This window comes from Lepidochelys kempii, chromosome 2, assembly GCF_965140285.1.
Source record: "Lepidochelys kempii isolate rLepKem1 chromosome 2, rLepKem1.hap1, whole genome shotgun sequence".
Classification (NCBI taxonomy): domain Eukaryota; kingdom Metazoa; phylum Chordata; order Testudines; family Cheloniidae; genus Lepidochelys; species Lepidochelys kempii.
In genome coordinates, this window is record NC_136381.1 from 254,880,943 (window position 1) to 254,899,286 (window position 18,344).

Here is an 18,344-nt window from a genome sequence, read left to right on the forward strand (position 1 = left end):
CTCTCAAAATATCATGTCTCTTAGATAACGAAGTAGCATCTAATATGCAGTATGACATTTTGCTGATGACTTCTGAGTGTGAGTCTGCAGTTTAACTATGCTTCTTCATCAAAACCAAACCTCAGTGGTACACTCAGTTGCTATGTTTATTTATTAGAACTTAAAAATACACAAAATATATTTGATATTTAAAAATACCGGGCAGATCCTCAGCTTGTTCTTTTCTCAATGGGGAATTTTTTTTTAAATGCCTATTTTTTTACACACACACACACACACACACACACACACACACACACACACACAACCTGTCAATTGTCACTGAAGGCTGTAGAGCTATGATGATTACACCAACTGAAGAGCTGCCCGACTACGTAATCTGTAAGATAATTGGATTTGGAATCTTCTCCCTTAACAGTTATTTTTACTCATTTGCATGCATATAGGTTTGTCATCATAGGCTTATTGGCAGGCCAAGTTGTAACTATTCCTTTTTTGAAAAAATATCATTGAATCATTTGTTTTGAGAAGAAGGTAAAATTACATAGGCTTTCCAGACACACACAAGGCGGAATGTTTCAAATTTTGAGCTGATTCACCTGGATGGAATTCTATCTAAATATGTTAATTCTAGTCAGATGTTCCTTGAACTCTCAAACATAGGTGTCAAAAGGTAGGTCTTAAATCCACGTATAGACATCTAAATAAAAACGGCCGGTTTCCAGAAGTCATGGGAGTTGAAAGTGTGCAGCCATTTTGAAAACAAGACCACTTATAGTTTCTTTAATATGGATTTAAGAGCCTGTCTTTAGGCACCTATGTTTGAAAATTGTGTCCGTATGTTGCTATTGTGATGTAAAGAGAGTTCTGTGCCCAATTATCCCAGGTTTATTCTTAGAATACTTTCTAAAGAGAGTTTTTCAGTATAGCCTGTTTTAAAAGACTTTAAGTGTCTCCATTGACATATTTCTCAGGCATTCTGGGGAAGACAACAAGATGCTGGTGTGTGATACATGTGACAAAGGGTACCATACTTTTTGTCTACAACCAGTTATGGACTCTGTACCAACAAATGGCTGGAAATGCAAAGTAAGTTGAATATGTTTTAAAAACTATTCATTACCTGTGTGGGGCCAAACCTTGATATCGTTGCTCATGCTGAGTATTACCTTACTCCATATTTATTGCTATTGAAACCAGAGTGATTATTTGTGGAGTAAGGTTGTTTGAAGTGAGTAAAAGTATCTGAATTCATCCCCTGGCTAGTGAAAATAGTATTTTGGTGGTGTTTTTTTTTTTTAAATCAATATAGATGTGCATATGGGTGTAACATAAAGACAACAGTCTAGCTTTTTTAATCCCAGAGAATTTCATACATGTGATACTGAATGGTGTAAATTATTTTGGAGATGTTTTCTAGTGAAGATAAATATGGAGGCTAGCTAAAAAGATGCTGTTTGTTTTGCTTGAAGCTCTTTCTCACAAAGACTTATCACATAATGTGTTTTATTCAGTTCTTTACCCTAGTATTGCATGATTTATTATTTTATTCATCTTTTGAGTTGAGAATTTGTTGCCTCTGAGCCAGATGCCTCTACTACTGGAAAGGATCTCTGCCAGCTAGTCAGCTTGCTGGATGCCTAAAGCTTATTTACTTGTTGATTTTAAATTAATAAAATGACAGCCAGACAGGAACCAGCATATTCATAAAATTATATTGTGTTTTTAAAAATAAACTTCTGTACATAAGATGTTCCCAATTTATGTAAAACCTGCATGAGAAATCTTTATTCTAATCATGTTTAGTTTTTTATATAGTGCTTTTTGTTTGTGCCGCATTTTGAACACAAGTTTAATGGTGATAATATACATGTAGGGCAAATACTGTAGGCATTGTATGTTCAGTAAAAGCTGTGTTATCCAGTATTTTACCAACTGGAAAGTTCTAGAAATCAGCACTTCTGATCTTCATTGAAAATCCAGTTTATAGTCTGGTTGGTGTGTGGCCAGTAGGCTCCCTACCTGTCTCTGCATGGCTCCCTGGAAGTGGAGATATGTCCCTGCTGCTCCTAGGTGGAGGAACAGCCACAAGAGGGTTGGAGTGTGGGAGGAGGTGCTGGGTGCAGGCTCTAGGAGGGAGTTTGGATGCGGGAGGGGGCTCAGGACAGGGGATTGGAGTGCAGGAGGCATTTCGGGGTGCCAGATCCAGACAGTGCTCACCTCAGGCGGCTCCCTGCAAGCAGCGACATGTCCCTGTTGCTCCCAGGCAGAGGTGCTGCCCCCACAGCTCCCATTGGCTACGGTTCCCAGTCAATGGGAGCTGCAGAGCCAGCACTTGGAGTGGGGCAAGGCATAAGCAGTGCGCAGAACCCGCAGAACCACCTAGCTGTGCTTCCGCCTAGGAGCAGCAGAGACATGTTGCCGCTTGCAGGTTGCTGCCCAAGGTGAGCGCTGCCTGGATCCAGCACCCCACCCCCCTCCTGCACTCTAACCTGAGCCCCCTCTTGCACCCAAACTCCCTCCCTCTTAGTTGACCAGAATTTTTGACTTTTCAGCACTCCCCCCATTTCCCCAGCCTGCCGGTTAACAAAGCTTTTACTGTATATTGACCTACATTTTACAGCTTGGAAAATTAAGATATAAAGCTGAAATAAGTTGCCCAAGTCCACACACCGGTCAGTGCAGACCTGAGGTTAGAACTAGAGTTTCTGATTTCCAGTCTTGTGTTCATTCCTCTAGATTATGCTGCCAAACAGAATGCGGCTGTTCATTAGTGGTACAATGAGCAACAGTCACTTTACTGCACCAATATCAATCATGTTCGATCTTTGGTATTCCACCAACTGCATGGTGTAGATATAATTTTTGGGGGGATAGAACAGTGTTACAAGCTTAGTGGCTTCAGCTTTATCTATAGCAGTCTGCCCCTCCCCAGTGTAGCCACGTTTTTAGGAGGAAGAGACTGTAAGGAAAAGACCATTTGATGACAGCCTGTCACAAATAAATTGTTTTGGTTAAAAATGTTCTGAGTATTGCATCATTTTGTAAAATTGGCTTTCTACTATACTGATGCTTTGATTATAATCTTTTGCCTGATATAAAAAAGATTTGATATGTTATGGACAATTTTTGGAACCTGATCTGTGATATGTACTTATCGCATTTCCTTGTGACCTAAAGTAGCTTGGGTATCCAGTTGTGAAATGTAGGCTTGCAGTTACACTATTAGAATTGTGTAAAATGTCAATAAGGTGTTAAGCATATATTTTTTAAAATGTATATAATGTTACTGCTGCAAAACAAACTAAAGGTTCATTACTCTAGGCCAGGTTGGTCTCTTTGATACAAAACAAAATAAAATCTCAGGGAAGGAATGTGGGGGGAAGAACAGCCCATTGTTTCCCTTTTAGAGCTTTCCTCAGATCATTTCTTCTTGGGGAGAGTGTGGGACTGCCCTTCAAGTGGAACAGGAAGTGAGTTTGGGCCCCAAACCTTACCAATCTTGGGGCATCTGCTGGGGTCAGAGTCTTCTGTGAGGGGGCCTTGTGTTACCTCATGGCCTTCAAGCCTCTTGGTGCTCTTCCCATCTTCCTATTAGTGGTGCCATTCTGACAGGCTTCCCTATTTGACTCCTGCCCCTGGAATAACCTTAAACAGTGCCAGGAGTGGCTCCATCTTGAGCATCCTCTTGCAGCAGGCCATGGCACAGCCATTGTGCCTGCCTCAGTTTTCTTCCTTCTGAGTCCCGAGTATCTCTATGCCAGGCTCTCCTGCCTCAGTTATATCACTCCTTAGGACTGGTTTAGTACATTAACATTGTGCAAATAATTGCCAACAAAAATCCCAACACATAGTCCATTTATCGTATACAGTGCCTATAGTCCTTAAAATGCCAGGACATCCAGTCCCTTAACACCCCAAGTACCACACCTTCAATGTTTTCTGCAAAACCAAGGCAGCTTGTCAGTCCTCTTCTGTCCTTCTCCCAGCAGGCATGCAACCCTGCTCTTCCCAGCAGGAGCCCCCACAGCCACGTTGCTGGGAGATCATTCTCACCAGGAGTGCACCCCTCAGTCCTCTGCCCCTCTAACTATTCACCTGGGTCCAACTCTCCAGCTTGGGCACAATAGCGAATATGCCCCTCCACTACTCCTGTGCTTTCAGCCCTCTCCAGACCTTGGCTTTCACTTTCCAGTTTAGGCAACTCACTCAGCTGCTCTCTGGCCTTCAGTGCTCCCCAACCCTCCGGACCTGGCGTTCTGGCTTTGGGTTGTTGTCCAGCAAACCCTCTTGTTGCTCTCTTGCCTTCAGCATTCCCCAGGAATCTCCTACAGCTTCCTTCAGGGACCTCTTCTGGTCTCTGGAAGGTCTCATCTGCCCCTTTTTGTGACTGACTCAGGCTGCTCTGACTCAGTCTCTCTCTGTTTCTCCCTGATCCTTTATAGCCTTTGGTATTGCCCTGCCAAACTGGGAGCACCTGTTCTGGCACAGCTGCTTCATTTACCGGGGCCAGCCACCCAAGACAAAAGGTGTGTGCGCATTGGTGCATGTGGTGTTCCAGAACATGAAGGGTGCCCTTCTCAGAAACAGTTAATAATAAAGGTTCAAGCTATATTAACATCTGTGTGGAGATTCTCTTCAAAGTTCTCTAAGTTTAGTAAGGTAATGGCATGCTTTTTCACAGCAGTCTGCCTCCCCAAACACAAATCATGGACCTTACAAAAAGTCCTTCAGAGTGCCTCTAGAAGAGAAAGGAAGGCTAGCATGGAGGCACCTAATCCTAATGCATCCCTTCCTCCCCTCTCTCCCCCATACACTTCATATGGGAAGGGGGAGATCTGCATGCTGAGGGATGCCCCTGGGCACCAACCCCCAGCGATTGTGTCCCTGTCTTTATAACATTCCCTTTGTATCAAGATAATATGCATAGTTTTTTTCAGGTGAGAAGGGACCATAATGATCATCTAGTCTGATCACCTGCATAGAACACAGGCCAGAAATCCCAACCTAGTGATCTCTGAAGGCATTCTGCCATCAGGTTGTGGCGTGGCACCGTAGCTGCTTGGTGGAGAGTACTTCAGTTCAGTTCCTTCAGAGTGCCTCTAGAAGAGAAAGGAAGGCTAGCATGGAGGCAACTGATCCTAATGCATACCCCCAGACACTTCATGTGGAAAGGGGGAGATCTGCATGCTTCAGTTCAGTCGCTGAATCAGCCCATATAGGCACTTAAGCAGCTCCCTGTGTAGGAGATGGGAAGGTGGATGATCCATATGGATTCCCTGCATCTGGTCATGTCTGTCTCCATACATTGCTCTTGAAGGGGCTTGTGCAACACTCCAGTCTGTGCCATGAAGTAGTTGCTTCCTGCCCCGTATGCCTCCCTTTGTGCTGACACTCCTTGTTCAGTAAAATAACACAATTCAACTGCACAAGGCCCTCTTTCACCGTGGAGGAAGAGACTGAATTTATCCCATTGTTGTCATCGTAAATGGCAATAATTTGTTAATACATTTTCTGGCATTGTATACTACACAGAAAATGAGCAGTAATTGAATAGTTATGAGTACTGTTAAAAGGTGATAACCATTAGTTCTGAAGTTATAAATGTAAAAATTGTAATATGGACTGAAGATAGTTAGTATACAATTTTATTTGGTGACCTTTGTGAAATGAGTTGAGGCCTAATTCAGTTCTCATCATACAGGTGTCAGAATCACAAAAGCACCACCACAGGTTGTACTAATTGATCCTCTTGTTAGTAGCCTGAACAAGAAGCTGACATTTTGAATGGGATTAGAGACTGAAGTATCCACTCACCAGAAAGGTTGTGTCCCTTTCAAGTGAGAGTGCAGTGCAAGGAAATTTTTCCTGCTTTTGCCAGGCTTTACATGTTCTGTGGATAGAAAACTTCCAGAGTCAGAGTGGTTAATCTTGTATCATTTACTAGCATTTGCCAAAAAAAGGATTTTAAAAATGCCCCTTTAATGACAGTGTAGCATCATAATTAACAAACTAAATCCCTGTTTTTTATGGTCCCCAGAACTGCAGAGTGTGTGCCGAGTGTGGCACACGAACCAGTTGTCAGTGGCACCACAACTGTCTAGTGTGTGATAGTTGTTACCAACAGCAAGACAACCTACCCTGTCCTTTTTGTGAAAAATCATGCCATGCAGACTTGCAGAAAGACTTGTTGCATTGTCATATGTGCAAAAGGTAAGAAGCTGAATTTACTACAACTCCTTAAATGATTTTAATGTGTTTGGCAGCCTGTCTGAAATTAGTGCATCCATCTCACTTCATTTAATTGGCAAGGGTCATCATAAAACATTGCCATAGTTGTCAATAAATAGGTCCCTTTGTTTGTAATTTCAGCAAATGAATAAATGGGCATGGTCAGTAAACTGTCCTCTCTCCTCCTAGAGACTGGGGTGGGGCATAACAAAGAAACTTGCCCTGCAGTTAGTCATGTTGCATTTATTCCGTGGGTAAACTGAAGACTAGAGCGGACCAGGGCTGTCAAAGTGATAACATTTATGAGCACTAGCTTTAAATTCTTTCTATTATAAATTTTAATTTCATGAAGATACCAGAAACAGAATTATTTGTATTTGTCTTCTTTTGCAAAGCCTATAGAATAGGCATTCTGTATCCAGTTATACCCATGCTGTTCGCTCAGTAATGGGGGGGATGAAAGAGGCGGGAAATCTTTAAATCGATATGCATTTAGAACAATATTATGGTTACATAGTTGGCTTTAAGCAAAGTTTAGACTGATATTTAAATTTGTTCTCTCCTTGATGTATTGAAAGCTTTTTTTTATTTCTTCCCTCCCCCAAAGCAGCAGTAGTTCTAAGGTGGAAAAAGAATCACATTCTCTAGGCCTTACTGTCTAAATAAGTCAAAGTACATTTAGTCATAATTTATAATTGCACCCTTTAGGCATTGGTTTACACTTTTGTGGTGTGTGTGCATTCGTGTGCTTGTGCGTACTCTGAGAATTGGAATGAAGAGAGAGAGAGACAGAGATTGATTCTTAGTAAGACATTTTATAATTTAATGAGAATTAATTTTAATTAATGTAACTTTAATAATCTATCCAGGTGGATTCATACAGAATGTGACAAACCTCCAAGTAATGAATTGGATTCACAGTTAAAAGATTACATCTGTACTCTCTGTAAACAACTAGAAGAAGTGGATCAGACACAGCCATGTGATCTAATGCAGACTTCTGGACTGATTCCTGAATCTGTCAGTGTGACAGGTAAAAATTTCTCTCTCAAAGTGTGAGAGTATCAAACAGTTAGTTATGGTAAAGCTGTATTTAATTAAATCATTAAACAGCATTCAATGAAATGTATTTTGCCATTGTAAGGGTCTAATTCAAAACAAAATAGTTAGACAGGAGACAGTCCCTGCCTCAAAGATCTTACAGTCTAATTAGACAAGACAGACCAAAGATGAGAGGGGAAACAGAAAGATGTGAAGTGTTTTGTCCAAGCTTATACAGTAGGTCATCAACAGAGCTGGGAGCAGAACCCAAGTCATGGTCTGGTGCTCTGTCCACTAGACCTGCTACCTTGTGAAATTGTAATGGGGGAAAAAAAAGTTGAATACACGTGGGTATTTCACACCACATTGTCTTGTGGATTGCACTTCTTCTCATGCATGCTTTGTCTAATGGGAGAAATAAGATTGGTGTTTAAGCTTGGAGGCAGAGGCTAGAAATTTTACAAAAAACACCACCTTCATTAGGAGCAGGCACGAGTGAAGTCTTGCACTGCTTTGACAGCATCAGCCAATCTGGCCCTTTGTAAGTTCTTGCCATCCATGTATTGTGAGCTTTTTTTAGAAGAAATAGGGAAACCAACTGCAAGGTATCTATATCCCAGGGAGCCAATTATTCCTTCATTGGTGATGAGGAAAATGTTGAACTATCAGAAAAGTCAAGTATAATTCTCCTATGTGTGCAGGCTAATCCTTTGCGTAAACAAGCATCTTTGATGCTGGCTCTGTCCATGTGTATACACCCTTGATGAGTAGCAGGGGATAATGAAAAATTGTTCTTGGAGAGGGACAGTGACAGTAGGTAAATATAAATAAATGAATGGCAGAGGTTAGAATGAACATGTACAACAGGTTAGCAAAAGGTCACTTCAATCTTGAAAAGGCTACTCATGGTTATTGACCTTTCAAATAGTGTGTTTAGGGCATTTAGGGAGAAGTTTGAGCTAGCACACAAAACTAATCCTAAAAGCCTTCCAACCTTAAAATGAAGACACTGCTGAATAAATTGAAGCTTTTATTTGAATGCTTTAAATTGAAAATACTACTTTGGTTATGTTTTTTAGCCAGATGAAACACTGAGTAATGTATCCTTTTCCTCAAAGGAAAAGTTAGGTTGTCATCCCAACTACTACTAGTGAAAATCTGAAGCTGTTATAGGAGGGTAGTCATGTAGCATTTTACACCCAAGAGATTACTTCTGTACATTAAACCCAGATTTGGAACCAATCTAAATGATCGTTTCCTCAAATTGAAATTAAAATATCACTTTAATGTTGGTATAGTCTCTGAGAGGGCTATTTAGGTGCTAAAAGTAGCATCACCTAATAGTTTCTGGCTTTTTGAACTTTCAGGAGGCTTTCCTGAACAAAAAGCAATAGTCGTGCTTTTTTGCACTAATGCTATCTGAGGATCAGTTACTTAGGAGCTAGAGTTATTAGTATATACTTTACATTTTCCCTGTCCCCTACTTCGCCTACTGCATTTTAATGAATTTTATTAGGTATAAAGGCTTTTAGGGGAAAAGAAAGTAGGCTTCTGGTAGGCGTGCACCATAATGAGGACTTCAGCCCAACACCGCTCATTGGACACAAATCAGATGTCAAGAATTATAACATTCATAAACCAGTCGGAGAACACTTCAATCTCTCTGGTCACGCAATCACAGACATGAAGGTCGCTATCTTAAAACAAAAAAACTTCAAATCCAGACTCCAGTGAGAAACTGCTGAATTGGAATTCATTTGCAAATTGGATACTATTAATTTAGGCTTAAATAGAGACTGGGAGTGGCTAAGTCATTATGCAAGGTAGCCTATTTCCCCTTGTTTTTTCCTACCCTCCCCCTCCCCCCGACGTTCTGGTTAAACTTGGATTTAAACTTGGAGAGTGGTCAGTTTGGATGAGCTATTGCCAGCAGGAGAGTGAGTTTGTGTGTGTATGGGGTGGGGGGGTGAGAAAACCTGGATTTGTGCTGGACATGGCCCACCTTGATTACCATGCACATTGTAGGGAGAGTGGTCACTTTGGATAAGCTATTACCAGGAGGAGAGTGAGTTTGTGTGTGTGGTTTTTGGAGGGGGGTGAGGGGGTGAGAGAACCTGGATTTGTGCTGGAAATGGCCCACCTTGATTATCATACACATTGTGAAGAGAGTTGTCACTTTGGATGGGCTATTACCAGCAGGAGAGTGAGTTTGTGTGTGGGGGGGGGGTGGAGGGTGAGAAAACCTGGATTTGTGCTGGAAATGGCCCAACTTGATGATCACTTTAGATAAGCTATTACCAGCAGGACAGTGGGGTGGGAGGAGGTATTGTTTCATGATCTCTGTGTGTATATAATGTCTGCTGCAGTTTCCACGGTATGCATCCGATGAAGTGAGCTGTAGCTCACGAAAGCTCATGCTCAAATAAATTGGTTAGTCTCTAAGGTGCCACAAGTACTCCTTTTCTTTTTGCGAATACAGACTAACACGGCTGTTACTCTGAACCTGAGTTAATATGCTTTCTCCATGCAACTTCCTGCAGCTGAAATGGGATCCTTGTATATGAAAGAAGGCCTATGCCTCAAGTAGAAAATTTAGCCTCCACTGGCTAAGTTTGCTGTGTCAGGAAAGTAGGTTGAAAGGGCAATGTTCTGAACATTGATAGACTCTAGAGCCTCTTCACTATGTCATAAGTCTACAGTGTTCATGTATTATTTATTTGTATAAATATTTTCAGCCATAATTCTTCAAGTTATTTATAGGATTTGGGACCTTATGGCTTGATTCTCATTTACGCCATAGCTCTTTTATATGGCTCTTGCAGTGTAAAGGGATTTTAAAGTGAGTGTAAATTATGTTTACAAAATTACACTTGCACTCATTTTACAGCCCCTTTTCACTGTCAGAATGGTGTAGCACTAATGAGAATTAGGCCCTTAGGGTTTGTCTATATTTGAAAGTTAATTGGGATTAAAGTAGGCTGTGAATTTAAAGTGCAATATAGATTCCTGAATACTTCCACATGTGGACACTCTTGTTCTGGAATAAGAGTGCCTTATACCTGTTAAAATTAATCCATTTAGGCCTGGTCTGCACTTAAAATTTAAACTGTTACAGCTATGTCGGTCATAGTTGTGAAAAACCACACCCCCATCAACATAGCTATGCTGACAAAAACCATAATATTGACATAACTATGCCAACGGAGAGGGCTTCTGTCAATGTAGCTTACATCATTCAGAGAGGTGGTGTTCCTATGTCTGAAGAAAAACTCCTTCTGTTGGTGAATGCTGTGTCTGCATTCGGGGACTATGCTGGCATAGGCTCTGAGTGTAGATGTAGCATTAGGGTAGATTAAGTTAAACAGGGCCAAGACACTCTTATTCCAGAATAAGTATCCATACATGGAGTTTTCAATACATTGAGTTATTCCATACATGGAGATATAGCTATTCCTGAATAACTCCATGTTTAGACAAGCTCTTTAGGAAATGCTGTATATTCTACCTAACCTTCTAGTTGTCCTGATTTGCCTTATCTCAGATCACATAATTAAATACCATGTTGTTAAACAAAAAGGTCAAGCAATGACAGCAACCACAGATGCCAAAGTAATACAATAAATGCTACGTCAAAATTGATAAATGCTTTGCTTTTCCTTAAGCTTGTACAAATGAAATGGAAATTGGAGGTGATGCAGAAGACGTGGCATTTCAGGAAAAAAGAGTTACTGATGATGGTTCTGGTCAAGAATCAACAGTTGGATGTGCTGCAAATGGTAAGAATGAGAGGTTCACAGCCAGACAAAATATATCACAAAGTGCTCATGGAGTTACATAAACACTAACAGGAAGATTCCCTGCCTTTTGAAGAGTCAAATGAATTGTATAGATTCCATCACCAGAACTCTTCAGTGGCTGTACTAACTATGTTTTGTTATTTGGAAGATTATTTTCATTAAGACAAGGATAAAATTATAAACTGTGTCTGCAGAACATTTATATGCGGAAAAAAATGTTAAATGTTTACTGGGAGTGGATATTCCCTGACATAGAAGCTAACCAAACTGGGCATGTTTATATATTTGTGGAGTATAGAGAAAAATATTATATTATTTGTTGCCATATAATTTCAATTGCAAAACTTTCTGTATGAGTCTGCAAAGGATTGGGGCCTGTCATATAGCCCCTCTTCTAGTTGGACCCAGGCTTGTTCTTGTTGAGCCCAGTGCCCTTCTCCAGGGAATTCTGCCTGGAACCTTCTCACAGAGTCTGAGGAACGTAATTTCCAGCAGGGACAGCTGCTGCTGTTTCTTTTCTTTCAAGTCTCCTCAACAAAATAAGATCAAAACCTCCCCAGGTCTGTCCCTCATCCCCATAAGTTCTTCAACCCAAAAGTTCCTGGCTCTTGCCTCAAAGCCTTTGTGATAATAGGACTTCCCACCGTCTCCCTTCTGTCCGTTTTGTTTCTGAGAGCAGTTCCTCACAGATGTAGCTTCAGCCTCTGGCAGGTATCATAGTTCTCCCTTTCTATTTCCTGGTCCTCCTTTTATGGAGAACAGCCTGCTAAGCTATACAGGTCTTCTCCCAGGTGCATCAGGTGGGCCTAATTAGTCAGCTGCTGGCCTCTGACCCCAGAGGAATGATATCCCTTATGCTTTCACATGGTCTCATGTGTTAGCAAATAGCACACAACAGGATGAGTGGCTGAATTTTCCCTTGTGTGTTTTGGGCCACATACCCAAGAGGTGAGTGCTTCCAGCATGCTTGCTACGTGGATTTAATCATACAACCATATATGACCTACTGTAATAATTTTATCTTTTTTCCAAATGCAAGTGGATTTTTAAAATAGATGTTCTACCCTCATAAAAAGAAGCTCATGGCAAAAATACAAGCCATTTTTTTCCCCCTGCTTTAAATTCAGTTCCCTTGATTTTCCTTATTGTAGTCACCTTTCCATTTTGTCTGACTGTGGATGGACCACCCTTCAAAAATTGCCATTGACACTGCTTACTGGAATCTACCCACTCTGTTTAAAGCACTTTGAGAAGTAACATACGCATTTATTTATTTGGCTTTGGGGTCAGCGGAACGAAGGGTGCTGTTGATTAACATGAGACCCTTCTTCCTGTTGGCTGAATGTGCAACTCCTTCAGAACTTCCTGCCCTTGTCAGCTAGAAGACTGAGAACTTGAGTATCTCATATGGAAATGTAGAACACTAACAAATGAGCCACCAAGTCCAAAGTCCTATAGCTTTGTACACTTTTTCCTAAGTTCAAGAGGCAACTCATCTTTTATCTGACATCTGTTTACTGCCTGGAAGAGTGAACCACAAAAGACCTTATCGTGTTTGTTTTCAAAACAGGGCAGCAGGAGAAATTCTTACGAAAACATTTTTTATTCTGAATACAATATGTAGTTTCTCCAGAATAAGATGTTTTCCACATATTTGCTGCTCTTTGAATAATGGTGTAGGTTGCTGCACACAACTTGAGAACTGACAGAAATTTGGGTTTTGAGAAATTACAGTGTGTGCCCGAAAAGGACATGTCTACACTAAGGGGACTACGCTGGCATTGCCACAGTGCCGTAGCTATGCCAGCGTAACCCCATAGTGCAGCATACACCAACAAAAGGGGTTTTTCCATTGGTGTAGGAACACCACCTACCTGAGTGATAGTAGCTAGAGTGGCAAGCATTCACTGTCAACTTTGCTTCATCTACACTGGGGGTCAGGTAGCATAGCTACATCCCTCATGGGTTTGGATTTGTCACACTGCAGAGTGACATAGCTACGTCAGCTTAACTTTTAACTGTAAACCAGGTCAAGGATTAAGTATCAAGTTCATACCCTTAAGTTTGTACAATAGCTATGCACCTGTTGGTGGTTCCATTTTTGTGTATTTTTTGTAGCACTTTAGAGCATCTGACACCTTTAGTGTCTTATAATAAGGCTGTAACTGTTGGTTAGTGGATGGAGTTATTTGTTTGTTTCCTAAGACATAGGAAAGAAAAGTCATTTAAGGCATTACAAAGCTTTAGCCAAAACATAGGTTGGCTTCTAATCAGGAAGACTGTTGTCTTCAATATTAGGTGTTTGATCATCCATTAATTCAGAAATATTCAAAGCCTAAACCATCAGGCTCTCTGTATGTGACATTTTGTTCCAGCACTCTTGGGTAGACTAGCTGAATTTTCTTCACTGAGTAATGTAATCAATGAACTTGTCAAATTATTTATTTGAAAAATCATTGAATCAGAGAAGTGTAGGACTGGAAGGGACCTCAGTATGTCATCTAGTCCAGTCCTCTGCACTCAAGGCACGACTAAGTAATAACTAGACCACTCCTGAAAGGTGTTGGTCTAACCTGTTCTTAAAATCCTTCCGTGAAGGAGATTCCACAACCTCCCTAGACAATTTGTTCCAGTGCTTAACCACCCTGACAGTTAGGAAGCTTTCCCTAATGTTCCCACTTAACCTTCCTTGCTGCAATTTAAGACCACTGCTACTTGTCCTAAACTCAGAGGTTAATGAGAAATTTTTTTCACCCTTCTCCTTGCAACAACCTTTTATGTACTTGAAAACTATTATCATGTACCCCTCAGTCTTCTCTTCTCCAGACTAAACAACCAATTTTTTTCAATCTTACCTCATAGGTAAGGCTACAATTTAGTCACAGGTATTTTTAGTAAAAGTCATGGACGGGTCACAGGCAATAACCAAAAAGTCACATCCAGTGACCTGTCTATGACTTTTACTAAAAATACCCCTAACTAAACCTTAGGTGCTGACGGAGGGGGTGTGCTCAAGCGGATGCTGCTGGGGGTGGGGTGCAGCTGGGGGCCCTGCTGTCACTGCTGCTTCTGGGGGTGGGCAGCCCAGGGCCCCACTGCTGCTCCGGGGTGGGGAGGGGAGGCAGCCCGGGGCCCTGCTGATGCCACCACTGCACCGCCAGACAGAGGCGGTCTGGGGTCCTGCCACTGCTCCTCCAGGTGAGGGCGACCTGGGGTGCCACTGTTGCTCCCGGACCGCTGCTCCGAGGTAGTGCCTGGGGCCAGTTGCCTGGGACCGTCGGAGCAGCAGCCAGTGCAGCTGGCCCCAGGGCCGCCCCAGCTGCTTAGGCGGTCCTGGGATCAGCTGCAGAATTCATGGAGGTCATGGAATCTGTGACTTCCCTGACCTCTGTGAAAGACTCGCAGCCTTTCTCATAGGTCATGTTTTCTAGGCCTTTAGTCATATTTGTTGCTCTCCTCTGGACTTTCTTCAGTTTATCCACATCTTTCTTGAAATGTGGCATCCAGAACTGGACACAATACTCAAGTTGAGGCCTGATCAGCATGGAGTAGAGTGGAAGAATTACTTCTTGTGTCTTGCTTACAGTACTCCTGCTAATACATCGCAGAATGATGTTTGCTTTTTTTGCAACATGTTATACTGTTGACTCACATTTAGCTTGTGACCCCCAGATCCTTTCCACAGTACTCCTTCGTAGGCAGACATGTCCCATTTTGTGTGTGTGCAATTGGTTGTTCCTTCCTCAGTGGAGTACTTTTCATTTGTCCTTATTGAATTTCCTTCTATTTACTTCAGACCATTTCTCCGGTTTGTCCAGATCATTTTGAATTTTAATCCTATCCTCCAAAGAACTTGCAAACCCGCCCAGCTTTGTATCATCTGCAACTTTGTACTTGTACTCTCCATGCCATAAATAATTTATGAAGACATTGAACAGAATTGGACTCAGGACCGATCCCTGTGGGACCCTACTCGATATGGCCTTCTAGCTGAACTGTGAACCACTGATAACTACTCTCTGGGAACAGTTTTCCAAACAGCTATGCATGCATCTTAGAGTAGCTCCATCTAGGTTTTATCTTCTATTTGTTTATGAAGAGGTCATAAGGGACAGTATCAAAAGCTTTATTAAAGTCAAGATATACCACATCCACCACTTCCCCCATCCACAAGGCTTGTTACCCTGTCAAAGAAAGCTATTAGTTTGGTTTGACATGATTTGTTTTTCACAAATCTATGTTAACTGTTACTTACTACCTTATTATCTTCTAGGTGTTTGAAAATTAATTGCTTGAATATTTGCGCCATTGTCTTTCCAGGAACTGAAGTTAAACTGACTGGTCTCTAATTCCCTGGGTGGTCCTTATTCCCCTTTTTATAGATTGGAATTATATATGGTCTCTTCCAGTCTTCTGGAATCTCTCCTGTCTTCCATGAGTTTTTGAAGATAATCGCTAAAGGCTCAGGTATCTTCTCAGTCAGCTCCTTGAGTATTCTAGGATGTATTTCATCAGGCCCCGCTGACTTGAGGACACCTAACTTGTAATATTTAACTTGTTCTTCCCATATTTTAGTCTCAGCTAAATGATAGATTCAAAGGAGCTAAGAGACTATTGGTTGGCTTTTAAACCAGTGGGACCTGAAGTTGTATCCAAGATCCTGAAACAAATAGCAAAATATATAGCTGATGGTTTGAATTCACTGGTAAGGTCACAGGAAGCACAAGAGGAATGCACAAAGTATTTTCAAAGCGTAAATATATTGAACTGTTTGGATAAATAACAGTTAGGTAACCTATTAAAATATACAATACAGGAAATATTTAGATGACAATTGTAGGAAGACTCATAGATTTGTGGGGAAGGAAGATATTTGTGGTGGTTTGTTTTTAAAGAAAAGCCAGACCAAAAATATGTTTGTTCTATCATTAAATAAAATTGTAATTGTTGTGGATAAAGTGAATTGACTGAACTATTTTTGTTATTGGTCTAAATGACCTAATGTAAAAGTTTGGAAGATTTTTGGTAATATGAACACAAAACTGTTTAATTAACCAGAAGTGGAGAGAAACAGTCAGAGCATAATCAAAACCAGTTGATGTGTCAAGTGAGCTTCTTTTGGTCTTAGTGCTATTTAATAGCTTCACAGGTTACCTGGAAGATTAAATAATCAAATTTGATGGTGATACCAATTTAAGAAGGATTGCAAACATAATAGAAGATCAAGTGAAACTGCAATAGGACCTTGAGAATTTAGAAAATTGGGCAAATTCCATTGGGATTATATTCAATTTATATGGAGATAATACCAATGATGCCACATGGGAGAAAGCTAGTTTGAGGCAAGGAATCCCACTGGTGGCAATACATTACAAACATGAGCATTTAATGTGATACTACTGCAAAAACAAGAAAATTATGTTGTTTTGGCTGACTTTATAAAAGAAAAAGTTTTAATTCTTCAGCAATTTATGGCTCAGGCTCACACATTCCTTGACAAGAAAAGTTTTCTTCTTGCCACCTTTGCATTCCATAACTTGAAATCACACTTTCATCCTGATCCTAAGTGACAAGCTCTGGGGAGCTTTGTTAGTTGTATACGGTTGGGAGCGTTTTTGTACAGCTGGGCAGTTTACACTATCTGAGATTGTTTAATTTGTGGATACTTTGTTTTTTAAGATTTTTATGGAGAACATTGTGTGGTTATGAATCTGTCAAAAGTGTTTTTCAGAGGGAAAACTGTACTTTCTAAGGAATTACCCACTGGAAAAATTTAGTTGTGGTCAGTTTTTTGAAAATATATACTATTCTGATTTATTATCTGAGTGATTTGTGCTGCACTGGGTCTTTGTTTAAATTCTGAAGCTTCGTATTAAATCCATGTTGTTAATCCACTTACTGAATATTGAAATCTAAAAAGCTTATGGCAGTGAATATTGTGATTTTTGAACATACTTTTCACTTTACATAGCTCAAAGCTAACACATTACTTTAACTACATTATAAACTGTTTCTGCCGTTCCCTTGTGTTCGTTAGGAAGATGGACCTTCTGTACTACTTCTGTACATGTTTAGATTTAAGCACCACAGCCACACTGAAGCAAAAAAAGATTTTATATACGTAAAAGATTTTATATAGAGTGTAAATACCCTATTAAACAGCCCTATTTTCTGGCTTTAACTTTTCCATCATTGCCCATTACTGGATCATTTGTATGTGTATAAGCAAACGCTTTTTATTTTTCTAGGTTGTATTTTGAGTTTTATGGATTAGATACATAAAACATTTGGTATGGTTTGATGTCATGAAATATATTAAACATTTTACTGTAATCCTGACAGCATTTATGATGTCAGAAACACTATCTGGCAGCATGGTGACATGTTCTGGGCGAATAATGGCATCCCAGCTAAGGGGAAAGGATTTAGAATGGCCTCCCCTTCGGTGTGCAGGAGCCAGTGGGTTTCTGCTGCACCACTTAGACCAGCCAATCACCTAGAATACTCCCCCTTCCCAGCTACTTCCTCCCAAATCCAGGAGGGAAGATGAGCTCCCATGAGGAGGGGTAGGGGAAGATGGAGGTAGACCCCTAAAGAAGCTACACAGCCCTGTTTTCCCAGTTTATTGGGGGCTTAGAAAGGATAATATTTGGCTGTTGTATGGTGTTAACTTTTTTATATCACTTCTCTTTTTCCCTTAACATAGTTGATTGGTAGTAATAGCAATTTAATGTATTTATTCATATTTATAATGTGTCCATCACTATAGCATTTAGTTATAATACATAGATTTAAATATACATCTGCAGCCTTTCAGGAGAAATAGTCCACTTCCCATCATCTCACATACTAATATTTATTATTTTAAAGTATCTTGTCTGTGGGATTAGATAGTTTGATCCAGGAGCACATTGCTGCTGCACCTGTTCCTCCAGAATCTCAAGACTTGGTCAAACTTGATCTCTGGGTGGGAGCAAGTTTCACAGTGAAAAATCTTCCACAACGGCTAGTCTACACTAGAAAGGATTTGGGAGCATAGCTCATAACAGCAAATGAGGTTTTTTTGTCAGTATAGTTTATGCCAGGTCATGAAATGAAATAAGCTGCACCAGCAAAAGGACTCTGTTTGCCAGTATAACTGTATCTACCCAAGGCTTTTGCTTGGCATACTTATGTCTGTTGATGTGTGATTTTTTTTTTTCACACCCGTAACAGACGTAGCCATGTGGTTAAAACTATGTCATCCAGGCCTAAGAACAACCTATTTGCTTGCGC

General features: G+C 40.7%; 1 protein-coding gene across 19 annotated transcripts in view; it reads left to right on the forward strand.

Moving 5' to 3' along the window:
- KMT2C (lysine methyltransferase 2C) overlaps positions 1-18,344 on the forward strand; it is a 336,413-nt gene that overhangs the window by 194,072 nt on the left and 123,997 nt on the right. For 16 of the 19 annotated variants that reach the window (XM_073334588.2, XM_073334594.2, XM_073334591.2 and 13 more), the window contains 4 exons: positions 975-1,089; positions 6,041-6,213; positions 7,101-7,264; positions 10,935-11,048. In XM_073334588.2, the coding sequence (XP_073190689.2) occupies positions 975-1,089; positions 6,041-6,213; positions 7,101-7,264; positions 10,935-11,048 (566 nt within the window). Of the gene's footprint in view, positions 1-974; positions 1,090-4,462; positions 4,530-6,040; positions 6,214-7,100; positions 7,265-10,934; positions 11,049-18,344 lie in introns of those variants that run through there. The other 3 variants (XM_073334599.2, XM_073334600.2, XM_073334604.2) reach the window with 2 other exon arrangements.